At 52.9% G+C, this 25,798-nt stretch overlaps 1 protein-coding gene and 1 long non-coding RNA gene across 4 annotated transcripts; one reads left to right on the top strand and one right to left on the bottom strand.

Moving 5' to 3' along the window:
• Positions 1–331: 331 nt before the first annotated feature.
• Positions 332–24,660, bottom strand: MLC1 (modulator of VRAC current 1). Of its 3 annotated transcripts, none has more exons than XM_025926346.2 (12): positions 23,822–24,660; positions 23,198–23,381; positions 21,585–21,674; positions 20,158–20,211; positions 19,674–19,775; positions 13,409–13,507; positions 12,839–12,910; positions 11,806–11,922; positions 8,457–8,513; positions 7,685–7,807; positions 3,630–3,782; positions 332–2,480 (listed from the first exon to the last, which is right to left on the bottom strand). In XM_025926346.2, exons 2-12 carry the CDS (start codon positions 23,375–23,377, stop codon positions 2,310–2,312), a joined length of 1,218 nt encoding a protein of 405 aa, XP_025782131.1. In that variant the 5' UTR covers positions 23,378–23,381; positions 23,822–24,660; the 3' UTR covers positions 332–2,309. The 3 variants fall into 3 exon arrangements, with proteins under 3 accessions (XP_025782131.1, XP_086568067.1, XP_086568069.1); XM_086711941.1 differs by having other exon boundaries at positions 23,198–23,442; positions 23,822–24,657; XM_086711943.1 differs by having other exon boundaries at positions 332–2,384; positions 23,198–23,442; positions 23,822–24,629.
• Positions 3,878–9,286, top strand: LOC147578805 (uncharacterized). Its single transcript, XR_015253201.1, has 2 exons — positions 3,878–4,068; positions 4,626–9,286. It is a non-coding gene; the product is annotated as an uncharacterized LOC147578805 (long non-coding RNA).
• Positions 24,661–25,798: the final 1,138 nt, after the last annotated feature.

Below are 25,798 nucleotides of genomic sequence, written 5' to 3'. Positions count from 1 at the left end.
TTTTTGGTTTTAAAGCTTCTTTATTTTGCACTTAACTTCCCAGGATAACCCAAAAGTGAGGTTCTGCTCCCATTTTGCATTAGCTCTGGCCAACTCAGTGCCGGCAGGCAGTTCCCCTGGGTGGGGAGGGGTCTTTGCGCCCCTTCCCTGTCTTCACCACTCCAGCCACTAGGCTCTCAGGGGTCCCCACCTCCACCTGGCCTCAGGGATTACATAAATCACGGACAAATTAAAAAGTGGCCCTCACCTCCACCAGCCCTCCTATACTTTCCTCTCAGTTCAAGCCCTGGACAAAGAGATCCCTAAGGGACTCAAAATAACATAGGCCACGTTTACATGTTAGCATTTATTCAGGAGTCATTAAACTATATCAAACAAATGTAAATTGACAGAAAAAGAATCGTACATTTTTAAAACCCCATTTGTCTGGATTTCTCAAGCTCTATCTGAAATAAAGTGCAAGCCAGTACCAAGCCCTAGGTGCCTAATTCCAGCTCTAAGACTCAGACTTCTGGGACATCCAAGGAAATATCAGAGTGGCCTGTGCTGTCTCCGTGGCTCCCGTCCCAGGCTCCTGAGCAGATCCCCCCACTGGCCTCCTCGCCTGGGAGCTGTAGGAAGGGGAGGTGACCTCGACTGTGGCCGGGGGGCCTGCACGTGTGCAGGAAAGAGCCGTCTCCCCTGCTTTTGCTTATTTGGGGACATGGCCAAGGACAGCAGACAGGGGCTGGCTGGCTGAGGACAATGCCTCCTCGGCTGGCACTCTCCCCCTTTCCCATGTCTCTTCTGCCTTCTTCCCGACCCAACCTGCCGTGAATGCTGTGAAGACACCCTGGCAGCCAGTCACTCGTGCTGAGCAATGAGAAACCGGGGAGGATCCCTGAATCCCACCCCCCCCCCAGGTCTATACCCAGTCAGCCCCCGCCAATCCTCACGAACAAGCTACAGGAAAGAGCAAACGTCAGCACCTTCCCGCACAACCGCTGAGCTCCTCACGTGAAGCAGACACAACCACTTGCACGTGCAGCCTTGTGAATGCAGATACTGGCCCCAAGACAGTTCCTGAAACCATGAACGTTTCCATTTTCAGAAGGTGCTCCCCGCCCACTGGAGACTTACCAGTGCCCATGTCAACTGAGAAAAGCTAATCGTTCTTCCAGAAAATTCCAGGTATACTCAGGGGACAAGGAGACAGCACACAATTCTTGGCGGTGATTTTAACTGAAGCAAATGTTATTCTCACACCCAAACCGTCTTCGCTGTCTGGCAGGAGGGGCAGTGACAGATGGAAGAGACCCGTGGCCTGGGCTGGACCTCAGGTAAGTGAGGTCAGGAAATGGAGGGAGCTGGAGAATGCCCAGTGATGACCCCCATGAGGGTTCTGGGGGGCATCTGTCTCACGTCTTGAGAATGGTAATGGGAGTGCCAGCAGAACCCATGAGAGGAGGTAGGGGGCCCAGCCCCACCTGCATCACCAAAGCCAATGAGACCCAGAAACGTGGCCCAAGTTTCTACCTTTGGCCCCACCCCAAAGAACACTGAGCTGTCACAGTGGCCAGGGTCACTCTTAGTGTGGGTGTTGACAAAAGGGCTCAGGAGCTGGGTACCACCCAGCACAAGTGCAGACAGCCCCTGCTGACCTGGGCTCTGCATACCACACATGACACGGACATCACCGGCACCAGTGAGTGGGCAGGGTCCTTCTGGAACGGCTCGGTCTAAGACAGAGGGCAGAAGTTCGGGCACGTGAGCGCCACACAGGCACAGCCATGGGTGTGGGGGCTGCCTGTGACCACGGTCCTGCGGAGAAGGGGCTCCCCACACAGCTCTGCTCCGTGGTCAGAGACGGTGCTTGGCAGACACGTCTCCAGAGAGAAACGCCCGAGTCGGTAAGACCCACGTGGGGCCATCCACAGCCCGGCTGTCGACTGCTTAAGGTAAGTGCTCGACAAGAATGGGCCCGGGAAACCAGCGAGGTGAAGAAGGAGCAGACGGGCGGCTGGCCGCACGTGCAAGGCCTGCCTAGGCGTCGGTGCCGGGAGGGTCTGGCTCCAGCACAAGCCCCTTCCTCACCTGAGAGCCCCACACCACGGTGCGTGCGGTGGCGCCTTGGGGGTGAGGAACTGAAAGACTCCTAAGCACAAAATGGTCAACACTTGCCTATTTAACAACTAAGCTACTAAAAGAAATGAAGACTCCACCTTGCAGCCTGGCCTGGACGAAGGTGAAGGGCAAGTTAGAAAGTGGTAGCTTCAAGACAACTAGCCAGGCAGGGGCCCTGCTCCTGCCTCGGTCTCCCCGCCCCACGGTCACTGGGCCATCTGCACCACGACGGCCCTCCACGCTTTCTCCTTGTCGAACTCCTTCAGGGGGCTTCTGGATACCTGTGGCCAAACAGGCAAAGTGTTATTTCTTCCGGGGGCCACCCGAGTGCAGGAGGCAGGTGGGAAAGCTCTGTTAACTCGAGAGCTTTTCTCAGCCTGTGAAAAAAGGACAGGAAACAGCCCTGGAGCCCCGAGGGGACACAGAGGCCCCCGTTCCTCCACCCTCCCACAGACCAGCCCCTCTGTCCCAGTCCCCGCAGAAACACAGCCTGGGCAGGGGTGGGCTGTGGGGGGGAGGCGGGGGGGGCAGGCTGCCATGGGGTGAGCACCTGCCTGACAGCTGACGGGACATGGCCTGCGTCCCAGCATCGGGCAGAGCAAGCAACTACATACAGTGGGTGCCCAAAACATACCCACAGATGGTGCCATCAATCTAAGGGACGGGTGCCCCCACACAGAAGGCCCCGGGTCCAGCCCTGTGTGTATGCAGGCACCATCGGGGGTGGGACACCCAGGGAAGGAGGGCACTTGAGGCAAAGGTGACCAAACATCTCCAGAAACAGGGAGGGCAGCTGCAGGCCCCAGAGCCTCTAGAACCTTCTGTTCTGGAACCCGGTGGGAGCATGCATTCACCAGACTTGGTGCCCCCACAAAGAACCAGGTGGATCTCTCAAAGGGCCTGGGGGCCAAGCCATCCCCACAGGAGACCCAGCCAAACTGGTAAAAACAAGGAAATGCCCCCATCTGCAGGTTCCAAGGAAGGGAAGCGCAGGAGAGGATGAAGGCCAGGGTTGCTGAGGAAGAGCTGACGGCGGGAACGCAGGCACACTCGCACAAAGGCCCCGTGGTTGGTAGTACCAGGTGGGAGGAGGGTCTGGTCCACCCACGGCGTCCCTCGTGGACCCTGTAGCAGCCTTCCCAGTACACAGCGTAAACACCTCTGGGCCAGCAGCTCCTGGGGAGGAGACCCTGGCCCCCTCAGCCCTCCAACTGTGGGGGGTGGGCAAGACCCAGTGGCCCGGAGACTGGCAGAGGGGCTTGCATGACCCTCCAGAGCCTGCCGGACAGAGGTCACTGAGGCCACATCTATAGGGAGCTCAGTGGGCACCCCTTCCCATCAGAGCCGCGCCCCTGAGAGGGGCCAGAGAAGGAACTTCTGTGGCTTCTGGGGATCCTGGCCAGCTTCCTATCCATGTTTGCAGGAGTAAAACTGAAGGCATTCAGTCTATACCGTTTTCAGGACTGGATCTGTATTTAGGGCCACCCCACAAGGACGGGGAGATCACCGTGTTGAAGGCCACTCACCTCCCCTGCTGGGCGCTCCTGCTGGCCGGTCTGCGCAGCATCCCAGGACGCGCCCAGCTTGAAGCTCACGCACTGGATGACGGTGCCAGTGTTGAGGCCGGCTTGCAGCAGCAGCTGCAGCATCAGAAGCAACCGCAGCACGTCGTAGGATTGCTGGTGGGAGACGAGGCGGTGAGCTCACGGCCCGCCCCGGCCCCCGGCTCTCAGCCACCCGGGCCTGCCACCTGCACCGGGGACGCCACGCCCTCCAGCCCAGGCAGCCGTGCAGGCAGCTCCCCTCCTCCCGCACACCCCCCTTCTCCCCAGGACCTTCCCAGAGCACTTGAGTGAGTTGGCGTGAATCGATTTCAGGTTTTCAGGTACGTACACTTCTGCTGATTTCAGGAACCTGAGCAGTAATCATTCTGTCTCGTGAGTGGGAGTCAAAGAAATCAATTCTGTAAGTCGTCACCCCGGGTTTAACAGATGCCGTAAGAATGGCCCCCAAGCAGCGGAGCCCTGTGGGTAGCCTGGGGGCTCACTGTCAAGTCTCCCACATCCTGTAACCACCACCGATAGAGCCGGTGACACAGAGGGTGTCCGTATGGGGTGAAGGGACCGGTTACGAGGGCTCTGAGCCGGAGACGGGGCCCCTGGGCACTGGTGCACAGACACCATCAGCAGATTCTCCTGGAGCTCAGGCTGGCAGCTGTTGGAGGGAAGGGGGCTGAGGAGTGCCCGGGGTCAGAGGGGGTGATGGGGGCGTGGGGGAGCCTTGGCGAGCAAAGGGTCCAGTGAGCACCCAGCCCTCCCAGTCGCAGGCATCCTTCGGCAGAGACACAAAGCAACCAAATGATAACACAAAACCCCCAGCTCCATACTGTGTCACTGTTGAGAGAGAGGGAGGGAGGGAGGGAACGGGAACAGAAACACCTCTCCTCAAGCTAATGTACAAGTTTAGCCACAAGCCCCATTTGAAAAAAAAAAACAACAAAAACCACTGTTTTCTGGAGCCAGGAAAGTTGATTCTAAAACTTACATAAAAAACACGCAACAAAAGTGAGGTAACCCTGAAGAGCAGAGTGATCAGGAACTGGGCATCCAGCCCGCCAGCTGGCGAAGCCTGTTCGAAAGCTTCCGTAATCGGGACAGGGCGGCACCAGACAGCAGATGTAGGAGAACGACAGGTGCAGACACAGACAGAAGCTTAACGTGTGATACGGGCAGCATCTCAGATGACCGAGGAAAACGATGGGTGTTTGAAGCCCCGAAGAGGAAAGGCGAGTTCCTTATGCTCCAGGATAAACTCCCACTGGACACACAAGTAGTCGTCTTTTTCTTTTTAAATGTTTATTTATTTTGAGACAGAGAGTGATAGAGAGCAGGGGAGGGGCAGAGAGAGGGAGACAGAGAATCCTAAGTGGGCTCTGCACTGAGGCTCAATCCCGCAAACCGTGAGATCGTGACCTGAGCCAAAATCAAGGAGTAGCCTTTCTAGTTGCGGCTTAAAATCCCAAAGCAACAAATAAATGTGTTGACAAATTTGACCACAAAGAACAAACAAACAAAAAACTTCCTCACGACAAAAATCACGAGTGGAACGAAAACCAGCTGGCCCGTGGGAGCCACTATCCAAATCTTCTGTTACAGAGGAGACACCCAAATACTGGTGAAGCTCAAAGTCCACTAGACAGTGAGCAAAAGACGGGACAGAGCTTACTGGAAAAGAAATGCCAAAACCACCAGGCACAAAGGCCCAGAGTCTCGTGTCCAGAGACACGCACACTGCAGCCCCACCAGGCACGCTGGCTCACCCACGTGACAACACTGGGTGACAACGCTCTGTGCGGGGCTGGTGCTCGTACCAGCGGTGGGACGGAAAATAGGGCCTCCCGTGAGGGGGACTCGTCACCATTTCCCCAGACCAGAGATGTGTCTGCCCTCTGGCCCAGCAACCCCTCTCCGAGCTCACTGTTCTAATGTCGCACCACACAGACTCCAAACCAGGCGTGGGCACTGAGTTATTCGTAACAACAGCAGAAACTGGGAGCAATCTGTCTCCACCCTTTAGGGACAGGCTGGGAAAACTGTGTGGCGTCACAATGTGCATGTATAATTAAAGGACACAGAAAAGCTGCTGTCCTCGATGTGAAGAATGCAAACAGAAAATATGGAAGTCGACCACGTATCAAATCAATACTACAAACACGCAGAAAGGGGGCTGTTTCTCTCCTGAGTGGGGTGAAAGCGAGCTGTAAACTCACTCGGCAGGTGTGCTGCTGGTGGTAACATTGGTGGTGCAATTGTGACAATTTTTACATACAAGATAAAATAATAGCTACCCTCAATATTATCAGGAAACAAGATTTTGGAGTAAAAAGAATACTAATACAAAACAACAGAAGTTCACAACAACAACAAAAAATCCAGCGTGTAATTCTGAACTGGAAATACAATATCAATTCAGGATCTTGACAGAGGCTGAGAAGCAATGATGCCCCCGTATGAATGAGCACACGCAGCCCTCAGATCTTGATGTCTATGTACGCCTCCCTCTGAGGGGCCTGCGTGGGTCTGGGGCGAGGCAGGATGAAGTGAGCCTGGGTCACCCCCCACGTCTGCAAGGAGAGGCTGACGGGTTACTGCAGGGAGCACCGGGCTGCAAGGTGCTCCCTCCAGCCACAGCTGGGCCAACATGAGCATCAGAGAATAATGACAGCAGCACTGTGCAGATAACAAAAACCCGTGAGTCCTTGGCGGTGCTCGGAAGGGAAGAGGGACAGGAGAGCTGGGCGTCTATCACCTCTCTTCACCCCTAGGTGTGACACAAGCGCTCAGGCCGGGGCCAGCCGCCAGGGCTGGCCCCGCACAAGGTGTCGGGACAAGGCACCCGCAGGTGTCCGGCTGACACCATGGCTGTCTCCCTCCTGTGAGAGCCCCACCCACCGCCACCACCAAGAACACTCTGGCAGCTGCCGCCCAACCAGGCTGGAGGTGACAGCACGTGCTCTTGGCCTCACTCCCACTGGTGTCACAGGAAACAGATCCACACGTGGGACCTTCTCCCAGACCACTGGCCAGGACTCCAAACTATCAGGGCCACAGGGGAAAAGGTGGGGACTGTCCGGACTCGAGGGAGACTCAACGGCAAGTTGTCGCCCCTCAGCGGGTCCTGCTCTGCGAGCTTCAGCCTATGAGGCACATTCTTGGGACGGTCTGTGAACACTGAACGTGACGCTGCATGATTTTGGGCCTCTCACATGCCGTGGTGGGATTGTGCGTGTGTAAGAGGCAGTCCTTCTAGAAAAGTTAAAGTATTTAAAGTAAAGGGTCCTGCTGTCCCACACCTGCCACTCACTTTCAGATGCTCCCGAGAAATGGTCCCACCCGTCAGTATGAACACACATGTACACACAACACATAAAGCACTTAGAATCCTGGTGTTTACTGCGGTGTTCTCTCAACTTTTCTGTACATTGGAAATGGCCCACGAAAAACACCTGGGAGCAAATACCACGCGTGCTGGTGACAACGTAAGGCATCTAAGAAACCAGCCTAGTGACGTGTGTCTGAGCCTGTGGAGACAGTGAAGTGCCAAGAGACCCCAGACAAGTTCTAGTTAGAGGTACGCTGTGTGTGCAGAGACCCAACTCTCCTCACGTTTATCTATAAATTTGTGATTCCAACGGAAATTCCAACAAGGTCTCTCATACAACTGGATGAAGGATAGCTTCCAAAGTGAGAACGGAAGGAAGAAGGGCTGAGAAAATCCAACAGCATCATGAAGGAGGGGTGTCTAGGTGGGACGCAGGGCCGCCTGAGACCAGGCAGAATCGCCCGAAGTTAGAAGAGGCAGCCTGCACGGAACAAGACTGCATGGGCATCAGAGAAGGGAGTGCAGACACCTGGCTGTCCGCGCAGAGAAGCAAATTAGACGTGGCCTCGTGCCACATGCAGAAGCAGCTGCACGCAGGTCAGACGCTCACGCGGGCCACCTGTCCCTCGAGACCCTCCTCCCACACAGCCTCTGGCAGCAACACCAGGTTCCCACAGGGTTCTGACAGAACGACGCATACCTTGATGGCTGGCGGGTAGTCTTTGAAGATCTCCAGGATTCTCATGATGCTGAACGACAGGTACCCAGAGGCAGTGAACAGCAGCGGGGACGTGAGGCTGCAGATGGCAATCAGCACCTCCACCTGACGGGAAGCAGGTGAGAACGCGGGTCTGGCCGGCCCAAGGGGCCTGGGAGCCGCTGTCTGCACAGGCAGGGGTGGACGTCTGCCACAACGTGAAGGGAGGGTGGACGTGGCCCTGGGCTCAGCACCAGGCCCTCACCAGGCTCTCTGCACTCGGTAACCATGAGCTCCATGCGTGGCTGTGTCCCACCAGATCCCCTGCCTCGCGCACAACTAACCACTCTGTTCAAAGAGCAACACAAACGAACGGCCGGCCTTCCCGCTGCCCTAAACCCTGTTCTTTTAAAACCCCACCCACATCGGAGGCCGCACAGCCGCGTGCAGGTGCTGATAAAGCACGAACTCAGGTGTCACTGTCAAACAACAGACCTGACAAGACTCAGGATGGGCCGGAAGGACCAGGTGTCGTCCCTCCTATGCTGAGTCACAGGACTCTCCTGACTTTCACACCAGATGTGCTCACTTCCAGCCCTCAGAGTGCCACACAGCCCTCGCCAGGCCGCCCCTGGCTCGGCACCCTCTCAGGCTCAGCCCCGCAGCCCTATCATCGTGGGGGAGAGCCCTGTCACATGGCAGCCCGGGAAGGGGTGAGCCAGGCCCTAGCAGTGCACAGCAGGTCCCTGGTACCAGGGGACAGGGCCTCACTTACCAGACACTTGCTTGGACACTCAGCTGTGACGTGACTGGCAATGGCGCTTGGAAAACACTAAGAGAAAACAAAACACAAAGATTTCAGAGGGGACAGTCAAGGAAGTTAATTCCAATCACGTGCTCCTGTTTTGATGGGCACATCCTTGTGGCCAGTAGAGCCAAAGGCTGCCTTCCTGGCTAGGGGGCTGGCAGGGCTGGAAAGGGCCAGAGGGAAGCGGGGTGGCCTCTCCGAGGCCTCATGTGCTCTGTTCCATGGCTGCAATGCACGTCTGCAAAGAAGCTGCAAGAGCCACACCAGGAGTGGCCTGGACGTCCCGGAATTGCTGCCTGTGACATTTTGCCACCTCGGCTGAGATCGGGGACACCTGCCCTGAGTATGCGTGCGTGTGCCTGCTGAAACTGAGGCCATTCTCCTGAACCATCTCAATTCAGCATCACACTGAGGAAATGTCATACAGATTATGTGTGTTAACTGTGTTCAGATTCTCCCAACTACCCCAGTGATGTCCTGTCATACGTGTTCTTTGTTCCTGGTTTAGGATGCAATCAGTGATCACAATGTGCTTATGAGTCCCCTTGACCAGGGAGACCTAGGTCATTGTCAGATGCAGAGGTCCTGAAGAGCACACCAGCTAGCTGCAGACGGGCATTAGCTGGGGCCAGTCTGGTGCTTCCTCATCATCAGACTCAGGGAGCCCCAGGAGACATGGCTCCCCGCCAGGCCACCCACCACACTATTGCCTAGCGGTTAGATGGGCTCTTCAGTGGCTCTCCTCCACTAAGAGGGCCCTTTCCTCTTTATACTCAATAAACGTCTTTTTCCACTTATTTTAAGAAGCTTGACTTAGTTTCACGCCATTCCAGCAGAGAGGGAAGCATAGCAGGGCACGTCCTTCCCAAGGTGCCAAGTGCTGAGCCTATTAAACCCACTGAGCCCATGGGCCCAGGTGCATCCAAGGTCTAGTTACCTGGCCACACGCACAGCAAAGGAAATGACCATACGCTGGGTGGCAGCAGACTCCTCCCCTTCGTGGGAGGATCTCAGCACCCTGGACACCGGGGGGGACATCTATACTTGTTCAGGAATCTGGCCTGAGGGTGAGTGGGACAGAGGCAGGCTTGAGGCCACGAGATCCCCGGCAGCAGCTAGAGGGCTGAGAGGGGAGCAGGCCAAGGATGGCGGGGAGAGCAGCACTTTGGAGGCCCTGGTGTGGGCGTGACAGATAAGCTCATTATGGACAGGGGTGTGGGTATGGCTGCAGGGGTGGGTGGGCCTGGCCCAGGGAGTCTGCTCACTCTAAGGAATGCGAGAGGTGAAGGTGTCCATGCAGGAACCTCCCCCCAGATTGGCATTTCCATCAAGGCTCTATGGCTGTAAGCAGAGGAGGGGCTGCGGATGTGGAACAGCCACTCAGGAAGTGACTGGAGTGGCCCCAACAAACGTGGCGGGGTGGGGGCCCAAGTTTGCTTACCACCCCCTGGACTGGCAGGAAACTGGCCCATGGGGAGGAGGGCAGTTGATACACACCCGCTCGTATACAGATACGTACCAGGCCTAGGGAGGCTGCAGGGACAAGCTCTCGGCCAGGCCCCAAGCCCTGGACCCCCGCCTGGTCTACGTCCTTGGCCTCTCCACGGTCTCCTCCAACCAGGACTGGGGCAGGTAGAGCTGTCTGACCCTCCCACCCCGGGGCAGAGAGGGAGGAGCATCTGCAGACAAAGGGCCAGGGAGGCTGGGTGTGGGGGAGATGGCCACAGCCTCTGTGGTGGATGTTCAGGCAAGTGGCTCTGCACTATAAGCTTTAGGGCAATATTGGGTCTCTGTCCTCAGTAACTCAAGGACATAATTCCAAGTGCTTCCATGTCACCTCAGAAGTTAAACATGCAGACGCGCCTTTTTCACAGCCTCACTCACTGGGGCAGGCACAGAGGCAAGCACTCTGTGAGTCCCACCTGCGCACTGGCAGCGGGTGACCAGGTGCGTGACCCCATCCCACGGCCTCCCTGCCTGCTCTCTCTCCCCAGGCTCCAGTCCTCGGGGAGTACCCAGGGCTCAGCAAGGTTGGACACAGGCACCCCCAGTGTTGCTGAGCCCCAGGACGCAGCAAGGAGTCCAGCCCCAGCACCCGACACAGGCTGCTGCGGCCCAGCCACGCCAGTCTTGGCCTTCCCGCAGCTGAATGCACATGTGGTCAGGACAAAGACCACCCTCTCGAGGCAGCATCAGGAAGAAGAGCATGTGGACGAGCTGCATATGCTGTGTCTCGGTCGTTCATCCAGGATGACCCCGGACAGCAGGGTGGGACAAACCAGGCCCTTCCCGCAGGCATCACCATGTGACACAGTGACACTGCAAAATAGTCATGGGATGACGATGTCCGGAAGCACAGGGTGCAGGTATTTGGGATGTGTCACTTGACTGTAGGATTTCAGGCATGCAGGGGTTGCTTTGAACTGTTCCACGCAGATGGGAGGAGCCCACACCAGCCAAGGCCCCTACCCAAATGGGAGGCACTGGGTCAGATGCTCCACGGGCTGCGTTTCTGTTAAACACTAAATGACATTAACTTGTGCAAACAAACTTAGTCGCTCATAAAATGATGAACGAGCCATATGTAACACAGTGACCACATATATCAGGCACTTATCATGCACGCACGAAGCGTTGTGCTGGGAGTTTACCACAGTAGTATTTAATATAAAATAACAGCATAAACATATTACATTTTACAAAACACACATTGGGAAACAATATGTTACGCATTCTAGACCTGATGTAAAATAACGTAAAATAATCATTCTTCGTTCTTCAAGAAAAAGTAACATAAAAACATGAAACAATATCGATTCGCATTAAAACAATTAACAGGGGTGCCTGGGTGGCTCAGTTGGTTGAGCATCTAACTTCAGCTCAGGTCATGATCTCATGGTCTGTGAGTTCAAGCCCGCATCGGGCTCTGTGCTGACGGCTCAGAGCCTGGAGCCTGCTTCAGATTCTGTGTCCCTCTCTCGCTCTGCCCCTCCCCAGCTCATTCTCATTCTCTCTCTCTCAAGAATAAATAAACATTAAAAAAAAAAAAAGTTAACCTTCTGACCCATTTTATCTTTGATTCTCAAATTCCTCCAATTGTGGGGCCAGCAAGGACCCTGGCGCGGCAGCCAAGAAGCGTCCTGCTTGGCCTGCCAGCAGCCACCTTCCACCCTCTTCTCTTCCAGCTGCTCCCTTGCCTGAAATCCACCAAAGCTGAGCTCCAAGACTGGCAGTGACTGTCTTGGGGACAGTAGCCAGGGCTTGGCCAGTGGCCGGGTGACCCGCACACATATGAGGGCCACAAGGGTGTACTCACGGCCACTAAGATCCAAAAGAACGTCACGGAGAGGTGTGGTCCCGAGACAGCATCATCCACGTTCAGAGCGATGACCCCACCCAGGACGGCAGAGACGCCAGCAATCACCTCGATGACCTGGAGGGACAGAGCACATAGGCAGGGCCACCGAGGGAGTGTCTCTCATGCTGCAGGTGGGCAGGGGGACGTGAAGAGGATGTTCTAAAGAGCTCAGGGCAAAGTAGCCATAGGCCCTATGTTGAAATGTTGAGGATGATCTCTAAAAGAACACCAAAAAATGCACAGCTCCCAACTCAAAATTACTGGAAAAGGAAAAAAGTGGGAGAAGAAAGGACGAAGCTCCCACCAATTCAAAGGAAGGCAGGAAAAGCAAGAGAAGGCATGGAAACTAGGCAACAGAAAGGTGGCAAAACAAAGTACAGATGTGGCAGTGCAGGACGCAGACTCGGTGAGGCCACCAAGAGGGTGACAGATGAGGGAAGGATGAGACACAGTCCCACGCTGTGACAGCAGCATCCTGAACACAAGGACGAGACAAGCTGATAGTCAGGGCAGGAAGACACAGCCCGCCCGTGCTAACCAAAAGAGAGCTGTGCACTTGACCAGTCAACACAGACTTTATGGCAAAAGCCATCAGCAAGGGCAGATTTGCTAAGTAATCGTGAGAATAGGAAACAACTGTGAACTTGTACATGACAAAGCCCCCAAAACCCATGGCAAACAGCTACGGAACCACACACAGAAATCACGAGCACTATGCTCAGAGCAGGGGGCTTAACACATCTTCCACAGTATTAGGACAAGTGAACCAAAGAAACAAGCTAGAAACACATAAAAGACTTGCAATACAGTTTACAAGGGAGGGCAGCCACATGATCTATCCTTCAAACCAGGACAATTCTGAGTGACAGGGTGAACTTAAGAATTCCTTGTGGATGGCAGATGTCACTCAGGACAGTGTGTCACCATGGACCTTTCCCAAATAAAATAAAATAAAATAAAATAAGAAGGAAAAATTTAAAGTTTATCTTACTGAATAGGATTTCAGGACCCGAGCAGGAAATGCCACTTCATACAAAATGTTGGTGCTATCTGACATGGAACCCTAAAGAGAGACAGACAAAATGTTTGGCCTGGTGACTTTACATGTGCTGTGGCAGGGGGGTGGGGGGGGTGGGGAGGGAGAGGTGCACCCTCGCAGCCCACTGCCCAGGCTGTTGGCACTGGCTGGCCACGTCCAGGCTGTCACTTCGGCCGGGTTCTAAACTACTAGCATGTGGGAGCCACTGGTGGCTCTTTAGACTTGAGCTATTCCTTGCATGTGAAAACAGAATTAGCTGCTGTGACCCCAGTTTACAAGGTGACACTTTTAGCAGACCTGGTCTCTCGACGGGAAATGATGGGGCACCGGTACTTGATCAGAATCGCACCATGGGCAAGTTGTGTCGCATCTTCTACCTTGCCTTCCTGAGGCCATCGGCCTCGTGAGACCCTGGCGGGCTGGGGCCGCGTGCGGTGCCCTGGGGCAGCCTACCCTCGTGTGCATGGGTGAGTGTTCTGGGGGGCCTGCTGCATGCCCCGTGCGGCGCAGGGCTGCACCCACCTTCTGCTTACAATACGCCTCGCTCGACCGTGCTGAGACGATCACCGTGGCTGCCGTGAAAAGCTCCAACAGAAGGAGAAGAACCAGATTAAAATTTATCTGCCAAAAAAGAACACATAGGTCTGTAAGACTAGTTCTCTTCCCTTTTCCTTCTGTAAACATAGACAGAGGCTTAGACACCTGTTTAAAACTCTGGGCGTCTTTTTCTGTCAAAGGCCAGATGCCAGGCACAGGGGCCATACATCCCCTCTGATTCAAGTGTGTCTCTTTTGTTTTGTTTAAATCATTCTTAGCTCAAGGGCTTGCTGTGGCCACTGCGCTGGAGGCTACTCACCGATCTAAACCTTCCTTAGTGGTTTGCCCCCTGGGTGTTTAAGGACGTTTTGAAAACCCGCACACCTTTACATAGCCCTATGCATAACTGCCAAAAACCGAACAGGGCCTCAGAGGTGATAAAACCGTTCCATGTCTTAATTGTGTTGGCAATTAAAGGAATCCATCTCTGTATTCATAACCAATGAATAAAAAACTAAAAAAAGTCAATTTAACTATAGGATTTGCAAACCAGCCAATATGGAGCCCTGGCCCAGCACCCCCTCTGTGGGGCTCCCACACTCAGGGCCTCCCTCACCTGCCCCCACCACCCCGGGCAGGTGCCCGACCACTAGGGGATCCCTGGGGCCCAGGGACGTGATTCACACCAGCCAGTTCTAAGCCTGCACCTGCCTCAGCCACAGGAAAGTCTCCCTCTCTTGTTCCCGCTCTGCCTCCCGACCGCCTGGTGCTTCCCCCTGTGGCCCCCAGCCTGGGCACATCGTGCCCCCTCCCCTTGGGACCTGTGAGTGATGAGCTGTCTTTCCGATGGCAGTTGTCCCCTGATCTGTTGGCCTCCCCAGACCACAGTGATAATAAAACCTATGTTTAAAATCAAATGAAATTCATTATTTGATCTATAGAACTCTACCTGCAAAATTGAAAACAGAGAATCATCATTCTTTTATAGTATTTGGTGGAACACTAACAAAATCTGACCGTCTATTAGGCCACAAAACAAGCCTTGGTAAATTCCAAAGAACCTACACTACAGGTTGGGCATTCTGACTGTAACATAATCAGAAAAACAACCACCGATGGAAGACTGTGAAAGATAGTCCCGTATGTCTGTTTTATCAGGGTCCTGGTGAGAAAGAGAGGGACACCCAAGAGGAGGGGCTAGAGGAGATTTAATGAGAGGATAGCTCTCAAGTCTGGGCCAGGGTGAAGGGAAACCTGGAAGGGTAGTGGTGACTACTGAGGACAAGGGCAGTGAAGGAGTGGCCGAGAGAGAGAACCCAGCCTCCATCCAACTACACCCCCAAAAGGCTCAGAGCCAGGGGAAGGGACAGCCTAAGCACTCTCAAATGTCCCATCTGAATGAGTCTCTCATGGGCTGACCCCAACGGAGGCCAGAAGGCAAAGTGCTAGCGGAACCAGCCCACATATGCCACCTCCTGGACAGACAGGGAGACAGTGGGTGGGAAGTAGGTTTGGAGGGACCAAAAGGGAAATCTGCAAACACGTAGGACCAAACAACGATGAAAATCCATGTCACGTCAAACTGGAATGCACCTAAGCTGGAGCTGAGAGACAGGGCCAGAGGCACCCCCGCCGGGCTGGGCTTTCAGCTCATGACGGGTGTAGCACACTGACCGACTCACCGACCGACCGACCAAGGAGCAGCCCCAAAAACACAGGGAGCAAGGACATGACAGACACCAGGAAAGAGAAAACGGCAACCAGAAACAAACCAAAGGAGGTTCCCCAAGAGCTAGTTCTTGGAAAAGAATGAGATACAATAAAGACACAAATTAAATTCGGGGGGGGAGGGGTGGGGGGAGAGAAGGAAAGAACTAAAAACGGAGCACATTTAAAATAGGGAGCTATTGGGGTGCCTGGGTGGCTCAGTCGGTTGAGCGTCCGACTTCGGCTCAGGTCACAGTCTTGCGGTCCGTGAGTTCGAGCCCCGCGTTGGGCTCTGTGCTGACGGCTCAGAGCCTGGAGCCTGTTTCGGATTCTGTGACTCCCTCTCTCTGACCCTTCCCCGTTCATGCTCTGTCTCTCTCTGTCTCAAAAATAAATAAACGTTAAAAAAATAAAATAAAATAGGGAGCTATATCACTACCTACTACGTGCCAGTAATTTTGAAAAACTGGATGATATTGGAGGAACTTTTAATAAAATAGAAAATCTGACACAAGACGACACAGAACACATCGATACTAATAATGAAGCCCTCCCTCAGCAGCAGCTCTGGGTGGAGAGGACTTCACAGGCAAGTTCTACCCAACTTTCAAGAAGCAGTTCATTCTATCAAATCATTCTGAAACACAAGAAATCAGTGCTGCCTCGCTTACTTTACGAGGCCAGTGTAACCTTGACTCTAAAACCAGATGAAGGAAATCTAGGCCCATTTCACCCAGGAGATGCAGAAAACCTGAACACAATACCAGCTAGTCACCCTGTCAAGACTATCTAAAATAATACTGTTGTGTTTGAGTAAGGTTTATTCCAGGAAAGAAAGGCTCAACACCAGAAAAATCTGTCAATCTAATAAAGTGAGGAAAGGTCATCTTAACATATGCAAAAACAAACTATTAAAATTCAACACATAATTATATTTTTAAAATGAAAAACTCATGACAAACCAGGACTTGAAGAGAATATTTTCAACTTGGCAAAAGTTACATATCAAGAATTTAACAGAGACTCTTTCGATGTAACTCATTTAAAGTCAGGAATAAGACAGAGACGCCCCACTGGTTCCCACTGCAGTGGGAACCCTGCCACAGCTACAGAGAAAGGGAAATATGGTAGGACTGAAGTGGATGTTCGCACGGTCATTGTTTGCGGAGGATGTAATCACCTGCACCGAATAACCAATACAAAACTATGAAGAATGAGAGTTCAGCAAGGTTTCCAAACACAAAATCTACTGACAAAATTCCCTTTTGATTTAAAAACTGGTACAGTCTGAATAGGTTTGTACTTAAGTGAATATATAGCAGCAACGTCAATCTCCTGGTTTTGACATATTCTGATTATGTAAGATGCTGTCATCTGGGGAAGCTGGGTGAAGGGCACACAGGAACTCTCTGTATTTGTGCAAATTATTGAGTCTTAAAATATTGCAAAATAAAAAATTAAATCAATACCCTCTCTCTGCATTCTGATAATTCATCTGAAAACATAACTTAAAAAATAAGCACCATTCATACTGGCAACAAAATCTGTAAATGATCTAGGGATTCCTTAACCAAGAATAAACAGAACATTAAGACCCTAATACAGGACACAGAAGATGATTTGAGTGAGTACAGACCATCTATGCTCCTGGGTAGAATGATTTAACATAACGAAGATGTCAAGTTTCACTAAATTACTATATCAACTTAAAATCATCATAGCATAACCCCAGGTGCAGCTGTTGAGGAACTCAATAAACCTATTCTAAAATCTATTTAAAGTCAGAGAGGCCAGCTGTGAAGTGGGGGTGGGGTGGGGTGGGGGTGTGGCTCTCCCACAGGACATTAAGGCCTGCCCAGGGCATCCTCATAAAAAGCATGGTGTTGCCCAGTAACAGACAAACTGGTGAGAAACAGTGGCAAAATCACTTCTGCGTGGGAATTTGACACATTGTGTGTGTGGGGGGGAAGCAAGTTCTGTGACTCAAGGAGAGAAAGACAACCTCCATCTACAGATGAGCCGACGTTAAGGGCAGGCAACTAACAGAAAAGGAAGCTAGGAGATAAAAGCAGAGGAAGGGGTGCTCAGAAGCATCAGTGATGAGAAAACATGAAGGGAAGTAACAAGCAGCTCCCGCTGTAGTCATCTGACTGGACACAGTAGAAAATCGGTGACCCCAAACGTAGGGAAGGTCTGGGCCCTGAGAAGCCTGCGCATGCAGTGAGGGTGAGAACAGGGCCCTGTACTTGAACAAGTGAGTCCAGGGAGACGGCACCTCTTGGTTCATGAGACCCCTGCAGACACGTGTCTGCACCTGCTCCCGGCAGTGGGGCATCACAGGTGACCCTCTGGATCTACCCCTAAAGAATGCTGGGTAGATGGGGGAACCCACAGTGGATGTGGCACAGTGTTAACGGTGAGCAGCCTCATCGTGAGCTGGATGGACCCCCAAGTGCAGGCAGAACGGCAGGAACAGATAAGCTCCCCCGTGTACATCGTGTGGGGGAGGAGGGCTCCCCTGCATACATCGTGTGGGGAAGCTGGGTGGAGGCTGAGGATCCAGGGGCCGGCACGAGCAGGGAGAAGGGGTGTGGGAGCCACAGTCCCAAGGGTCCCATCCCGTGTGTGGTTTTCTATTTCCCCACGTGTATGTGCGCACGCGCCCCCAGACACTGGTGGTTCGGACGTTGGAGCCACGCGTCCTTAGTGCCACAGACAGCACTTTCAGTGCTGTGTAGCTTGACCTTCACGTGACAGGAACTATGTGAGGGCCTGGTTACCCATGGATTCTGGCACAGTGGCCTGGGCACGGTGGGGACTGGAGTTCTAGCTTCAGGAGAGGTGGCGCTGTGGCCACGGCCACACTTGAGGAGAAGGCCGGGTGGCATGCGGCTTCACCCACCTTTCAGCATTTATTTACCTGTTTGCGGTCTTCGGGGGCACTGCCCTAGGCAACGTGGACATTCGAGTATGTGTTCTGGTTTGGGGTTTTTGCCACGATGCCCAGTGCTGCTAGCAGCCACACTTTCTGGTCGAGCATGCAAGTGTTATCTCCAAGGCCTGCACTGTCAGGGGTGTGTACACGGAGTCACAGCACGTGTGCTTCTTTGGAACGTACCTGCAGATGCCGGACTGTTTCCGAAGGGTGTAAAAGCTGCCCCAGACGGGAGGCAAGCACCTGGGGCTTCTGCCCATCTGATGCTTGAAATGGCAACTCTTTACGGTTTTCATTTACCTCCTCTTGATTATAGTGAGGCTGAGAGTCACTCCAGCTGCCTGGTGGCACTGGGCTTTCCTCCTTGGCGAGTGCCCGAGGCAGCCCGGTGCCCTAGATCTGCAGCGGGAGCTCCCCACACACCCTGGGACAGGTCCTCCTTCCAGCGTGTGCCCCTGCGTCTCCCCTGGCTAGGCTCCAACACGAGGGCGCAGTACCACTACGCGCAAGTCCAGGACTATGGTTGGCGCACGCGGGGTGGCTTCAGGCTAGCCTGGTCCAGGAGGGCTCCCCTGCCTTCCTGGACCGCTGTTTAGTAACCCCTGGCTGTGGGCTGAGTTCCCGGCCTGCTGTCAAGGGGCTGCCTTCCCTGGCCCTTGGTCACTAAACGTGTCGGGTCCTGCTGACAGGTGCTATTGCTCTGGACCCACTGAGAGGCGCCCTCACCGGCCCTCAGCCGGGACTTTAACGAAGTCCTGGCGTAATGAAGGTTTAATGAAGAAGTACCGGTTCTCAGTAAGGCTTCATGATTTTCTACAAAACAGCCTCACAAAACTTTTGCTTCATTTATTCCCAGGAACTTCACAGGCTTGTCTCTATAAAATAATGTCTGTATTTAAATTACATTTCCAAAGTCTTCTGTTGCTAGCACAATTGTTTTACTCTGATTTTCACACCTTGCAACCTTGCTACATGTGCTCAATTCTAAGGTGGAGTCAGTGGGAACCCCTCTTCTGCAGACAATGTCAGTGTGAGTGTCCCTTCCGGGTCCACGTGTGTTCATGTTTCTGCCTTACAGGCCTGGCTGAGACTTCCTCGGGCCCCCCATCCTTTTCCTGATCTTGAAAATAGTGAGTTCAACATTTCCCACAAAACAGAGGCTTTTTTTTTGTTTTGTTTTGAGGTATCTCTGATGAGTCTTCATTTCTTAGGAAACTGGGATTCTCTTCTGGCATCATAGTCTAAATGGTAAGGTTTTTCCGTTTTTCTTAGTGGTTCATAAAGTAACCGTCTAACTTCCAATCAACAGCATCACAGATTTGATGAAATACGTTGCCAAAGAGACATTAGAAATACTATCAATAAATCCATCTGCTGTAGTCAATGCAAGAATCAAATACAGACAATTCTCAAAAGCATAAATGAAATTCTCAGAATTTGTTAGACTCCAGAGCTATGACACACATGTACTGTGTCAACCCAATGACAGCACTGTCTCAGGCCCAGACTCAGTGGGACCAGAACCTCTGGTATCTGCATCAGCAGAAAGACATGTCCAGGAGAAAACAGGAAAACATTTGGGACCCACAGCACTACCCAGTGACTCACGTCTATTGCTGAGGGGTTCACAACCAGTTTGCATCCAAACCAGATTAAACACGTAGTGGTGATGGCAAACGTGGACACAAACAGGATCTGAAAGTTAGGGATCTGGAAAAAAAACCAGGGGTTCACTATTTTTTGCATAACTAAAATAAAGGTATCACTGAATCAAATTCTAGGTAATTAAAAACCCCAAGATTACGACACATACACATAAGGATTAGCCAGGGAGGGTCCCTTGCAGCCCCTCAGGGGCAGGAGGCAGGGTATTCCAGGAAGCCCTGCAGTGGGGAGCACAAGGGCTACAGGCAGTGGAGGCACATCCCAGCATGCACACGCACACAGGTGCCCCTCAGCCCTGCAGGTGGCCTGGGCCTGCCTCCTGGGTCCACAGACTGCTGGTGCATTCTGCCATCCGAGGCTCTTCCACGGCCCAAAGCCACACTGCTGCCCCCACATCTGCAGAGACCGCACAGAAAGCCGGACTCACCGCATTGATGTTTCTCCTTGAAACAGCAAAGCTCACAATTGCCGAGGGAAGGCACTGAAAAGAAATCAGAGCTCCATGAGCCAGGGGCGAATCACCTAGACATCTGTACTTGCACTGCAAGGCTTAAGCTTCCAGAACGACCCAAGACATGCCAGCCAAACAAGTGCCACCAGTCAACTGGGCACAGGAGTGTTGGCAATGGTGAAAGGTCCTGTGACTTTCAAAATGACTTATTCTGGAAAATGTTTTTCTGAAGAGATGAAACAGACAGATAGTGAAACCTATTCTCACTAAATACACTTAGACGTCAAACTGTCACCTCTACCAATTGCACAAGAGCAGACTTCATCTCACCTCAAGAATTACCCCAAAGGGAAAAACATCTACATGTGAAGAATGTGGAAACAGGGGTCTCAGAGTCTCTAGGAGGCTTGATCCCCACAGAAGTAAAGAAAGAGGCAAGAGTGAAGGTGTCAGGGCAGTGGGGAGGTGAAGGGAAGGGCATCAGCTCGGGCCTTGTGGGCCACGCCAGGTGTTGCCCCTGTGGGTGACACGACCCCTGCAGACCCCGCAGTGAGCACAGCACAAGCCATGGAAACGGATCCCAGAGATTGCAGGACACAGAGCATAAGTTGGATGAGGGGGCCCCAGGGGCTATGCCTCCAAGAGCGGAGGGGGGGCTGGTGGGACCATGTGACCTGCTTCCCTAGCCTGTCCCTTCTGAAAGTAAAGAGCACCACCAAGGACTTGGCTGAGATACCCATCCCAGGTCAGTGTTGCCCTGGAGCATGGGGGTCAGAAATCACTGTGACCACCCGCCCAAGGAGGACTGCTCCAGTAGTGACAAGGGACCACCTAGAAGATTCCAGAGAGAACAGTAGGAAATGGGTCAAATTTCTGCAAGGACTTTTGTCCTAAGAGGGCAGAAGCCAGGTTCCCTGCCAGCCCACAGGACAGCCCGAAGCGACACGCAGCTGTAAGTTAGAAATCAAAGTGCCATTTCTTGCGTGGGACTCTATGGAGTGACATTCAGACTTGCTACATCAATCATTTTCAAAAGTAACAAATCTCGTTTAAAACTAAAGTCAGATAAGAACATTCTTTTTTTTTTAATTTTTTAAATGTTTTTATTTATTTTTGAGACAGAGAGAGACAGAGCATGAGCAGGGGAGGGGCAGAGAGAGAGGGAGACACAGAATCCCAAGCAGGCTCCAGGCTCAGAGCCCGACACTGGGCTCGAGCTCATGGAGTGTGAGATCATGACCTGAGCCGAAGTCAGATGCTTAACCGACTGAGCCACCCAGGTGCCCCAGATGAGGACATTCTTAATGAGGAGTAAGGGACAGCCAACTAGTAAATTTTGGAGCAAAGAAACTCAGAACCTCAAATTTCGGTACTAAAAGATGCAACTGAGGAACGATGCTTACCGATCCTGCAGCACAACGTAAGTAATCCATTTCGGAAGGAAACACATTTCCCAGATAAAGCGAAAACCCCGAAGTCACAAGCAGACAGCTCTGCAAAATAGCAGCACAAATAACACAGGCACATTGGAAAATCAGACAGCGAAACAACTAGTCCTCTGACTGCCTCCTGGGTCAAACTCAACAGTTTGTACAATGCCAACTTTGATGCCTGGATTCTGCCAGACCTGACTCCTCCCTGAAGAATGGCCATGACCCACTCTTCCCTCCAGCACCAGACTAAGGGCCTCAACATTTATTTGGGGGAGAGAGGGAGAGGTCTCTGTTGAAATTTAAAGCAAAAAACGGCACTTCTCCCCAGAACACACCCTTACCCCAATACGTACAATTTCAGGGGGTTTAGGATAACCCCCCCACACTCAGGGCCAGCCTCGGGGGCTGGCAAACAGCCCCACCCCATGCTCTCTGCAAAGCTAATCCAAGTGGACAGCTGGAAAATGCTCAAGTCAGGGGCTGCAGGCCCAAGAGACACCCAGGCCTCAGGTCACGTCTGAGAGATAGAAACTCACTACAGAGGCTGAGGCTGTGGGGCAGGGGTCAGTGTTAAACGACTCAGACAAAGGGTCTGGACTGGGGGGAAGTCATGAATGCCCCACTGTGACGGGAGCACTGGGACACAGGGGCCTGGGGAGCCAGGGAGACCATGGTACACACCTAAGTGAGGAGGGGAGGAGCAAGATTAAGTACCCTGGCTACAGGCAGCTGTGGGCAGCGCACAGAGTCCAGAGCCCTGGGACTGCGAGGAGGCTGAGCAGCTGTGTGATGTCAGCCCCAGGAACAGGGACGAGGAACTTCCTCTGCACCCCAGGCAGATGGGGGTTCCAGTCTCAGTAGGACAGGGTCACAGCTCAGGGAGAGGGTGGGCAGGACCACTGGGGGTGCTGCAGGGTGGCCTGGGGAAGCCCGGTGAGGGGCGAGGTCCCCACCAGGATCCTGGCTCTCAGCCTGGGTCGCACAGGAGACCCGGGGTCCTGCCTAAAGAGAGGTGTATCCAATGGCCCAGCCCCAGGCAAGCCTGCTCTCAGGCTGAAATGACCCCTTTAGTGGTCAAGTGCACACCCAAGCATGTCTGAAGGCAAATGTCCTGGCACCAGGTCTGCCCCCAGCTCTCTACTGACCCTGTCCCTCCAGCCCCTGGGCTTTCTCCTGCTCCATGGCCCTGACTTCCCATCCTGGGACACTGACCCACTGTTCAGTCTGCCAGAGGTCTGCCCTAAGAGCACAGCCCCTCCTCCCATCTTTGCAGGGCAACCCCAGACCACCCCCCACCAGGAGTGGAGAGTCATGGAGGCTACCCCAACAGCAGATGGTCAGCATGGACTGTCCCAACCCTGGTGGGACACAGAGAAGCCACAGCCAGAGGCCAACAGGGCTATTGTGGTAAATATTCGCGAACCGAGAAAAATAATTCAGAAAAAATAAGCAAAGTAAGCACATCAGCACACGTGAGACTCTCCAGAAGCAGAAATAACCTAGGATCTGCCCTCTCCCAGGCCACTTGGGAATGGCACCCAAAGCAGAAGACACCTCGTGGTGGATGGTGAAGAGCTACTCACCCCCATCAACACAGAGAGAACCCATGTCTTGTGACTGAAGCATGGAGGCAGCCTTGTCGACAGCTGAAGGTCGTTGGGCTTGGCGTCTGAGGTGTAGCTCCCGGCCTCCGGCCTTCCCCGCTCCAGGGTGGGCATCCGGTCATAACTGAGCTCCTCCCTGCACTGCTCATCCCGTGCCATGGTGCTCAGGGGACAGAAGCCACACAACAGATGCACTTGGAGCTCTGGAGTCACCTCTGCTGCCGCTTATTTACCAGTAACAAAATTATCATTTATTTTCAACAACTGAATAAACAACTCTAATTAAAGCACGTTGTTTCCAGCAAAAGAAACACCATCCCTACCAAGATGCTACAAGTTTGAAGAAAAAGTTAGCACCCAAGTCTGTAAGTAAGTAAAATCACTTTCCCAGTAAAACAACCCTGAATGGTCTGGATTCAGGGTGGAATTTTAGGTTTTAAGTGCCTCACTCCTGGGCTCTCCAGAACATTTCAAGCTTCACACTCATTAGCAGCTTCACTTACGAGTTCCATGACGTGCTGGTTCTCAAAGAACATTAAATTGCTCAAGGTGAGACCACAAAATACACACACACACTTAGCGATTTAACGTGGGCACGCTTACCTCCGGTGGTTTCTGGCGCTGGGAGGGCTGGTCTCTGGGTGAGGGGCCGTTACCAAGTCATCCTGCCCGGGGCTTCCAGCAAGAATTATTCACAAATGGAACAAAAGCCCAGCAAAACTGCACTTAAGCCAGGGGAAGGAGTGCCGCTTCCTGAATTTCAATGAGATGAAGAGAGTGACCCTGGAAAGTTCCCCGGTGGTTGTGTAACTGCTGGCTCAGAGCACTGCTCCGTGCCGTCTCAACTCTGCCAAAAATTAAGGGGTCCCTCAGTTCCACTGATGGCAGCTGGGTCACACACAGGTGCCACGGCAGGCATCTCACAGGAAAGAAGTGTACCTAAGAGTAGCACAACACGAAGCACCCAGTCCGGGCAGGGTGGAGTGCTGGGTGTCCATTTCTGAAACACCTTACTATCCAAACACCTTGTCATACACCCTTCAAAGCAGCTTTCTTCCATCGATGCTCTGAGATCATAGAGGAAGACCTTCTTCACGAGGTCACATGCACATTTGCACGTTTAACATGGCTGGCGTGGCCCTTGAACTGCTTGGAATTCTGACTCATTGGTTCCCGTGGGCAGCCCTAGCAGTCCTGCTGTGCCTTTTATTTCTGCTAAAGAAAAAGGACGGGAGTATGCTTCGCCCAGAGACACTGGCGCCCTGACAGTTACAGCAACAGTTTCTTTGTTGACATGGGAGCCATAAAGTAGCTCGAATCAAAGCATTCTGAAAAACCAGCTCCTCAAACTGCAAATCCACATAAAGCTTGAGCAAAGGCATTGGTTTTGAATAATGGGATGCTCTGTTGTCTTAGCTTTTCCACCAAGCAAAGATTAGAGTTTTCACAAACTATAACCTGGGAAGTTAAGAAGGGATTCTGAACAGATTGAAAAACCTCCCAAACTTCTTTATGGACTCCCTTTTAAATGATAACTGAATTAGTAGGAATTGGTGCGGTGAGATTGAACCCTTGGTGTTTCTTCTTGTTTGAAGAAAACGTCAAGCAAATTTCACCATTTCTGTGCCTTTCCAAGGTTGTTCTACCCCTAAGAAATGCAAGCTGCCTTGAATCAGAAATTGTGGAGCAAACTCTAGGCCCTGGAGTCCTAGTCACTTGAAAAATGCTTCCTTGTTTCCATTGGCAATACCGACGTTCAGAACAAATCCTGTGTTTCCACGGTATCTTCACATACACTACTGTTCCTAAAACGTTTTTCCTCCTTTTCCTGCCTCCTCAGATCCTACTCATGTTTCAACGTTTCCCTTGTCCTCCAATGAATGCTTACAGAAGGAACAGAGCAGTCCACAGTCCCTCCCGCCTGGAGTTTACATTCTAATGGCCGGACAGAAGCACACAAGATAAGTAGTGTGCTTTATGGTGGGGGAGGGAAGGAATGGGGGTTGCTGCTTGGGGGAGTCAGGGCAGGCCTCACTGAGGAGGCATCTGAGCAAAGACATGCAGAAGGCAAAGAGGGGAGTCTCGCAGAGAGCTGGAGCAAGGGTGCCACGGATGCAAAGGTCCTGAGGTGACCAGGCTGGAGGACGATGGACAAAGCAATCATATGAGGTGAGGCATCCAGATAGGAGGCACCTGTGGGCATGGAGACAACCTTAGCTTGGACTCTGAGATGGACGTGCCGGAAGGTTCTGCGTGGAGGAGCAAGCGGCTGCTGGGTGGACAACAGGCCACAAGAGAGCAGGTGCCGGCCGGGACTGAGGTGGGGCACAGAGGCGGTTTCGAGGAGCGGCCAGGTTTCAGGGAGAGCTTGAAAAGCCAACACGATCTGCAGTCAGCAAGACGTGGGGCGAGAGGGTCAGTAGTTCAGGGGGGCGGAAGGCTTCAGTCTGAGCAGGGCAGGTGCCGCTGTCCCACCTGACGTGCACAAGACTGGGGGAAGCAGGTGCGGAGGGAGGGTCCGCAGCGTCCTTCTCGCCATGAGACCGAAGGCTCCGCTGGGCATCCAGGTGGTCGCACTGA

The sequence above is a fragment of the Puma concolor genome, chromosome B4 (genome assembly GCF_028749965.1).
Source record: "Puma concolor isolate L17-30 chromosome B4, mPumCon1.1.hap2, whole genome shotgun sequence".
Classification (NCBI taxonomy): Eukaryota; Metazoa; Chordata; class Mammalia; order Carnivora; family Felidae; genus Puma; species Puma concolor.
The sequence above is the reverse complement of the archived record's forward strand: the minus strand, read 5'-3'. Positions and strand labels throughout refer to the sequence as shown.

Bases quoted from the DNA above. Each gene is read 5' to 3' on its own strand.
- MLC1 (XM_025926346.2), bottom strand. From the start codon at position 23,377: ATGGCACGGGATGAGCAGTGCAGGGAGGAGCTCAGTTATGACCGGATG. The intron at 21,675-23,197 runs GTGAGTAGCTCT...GCTATTTTGCAG, and splicing joins TTCTCTCTGTGTTGATGGGG to AGCTGTCTGCTTGTGACTTC. The intron at 20,212-21,584 runs GTAAGCATCGTT...ATTTCTTTTCAG, and splicing joins TACGTTGTGCTGCAGGATCG to TGCCTTCCCTCGGCAATTGT.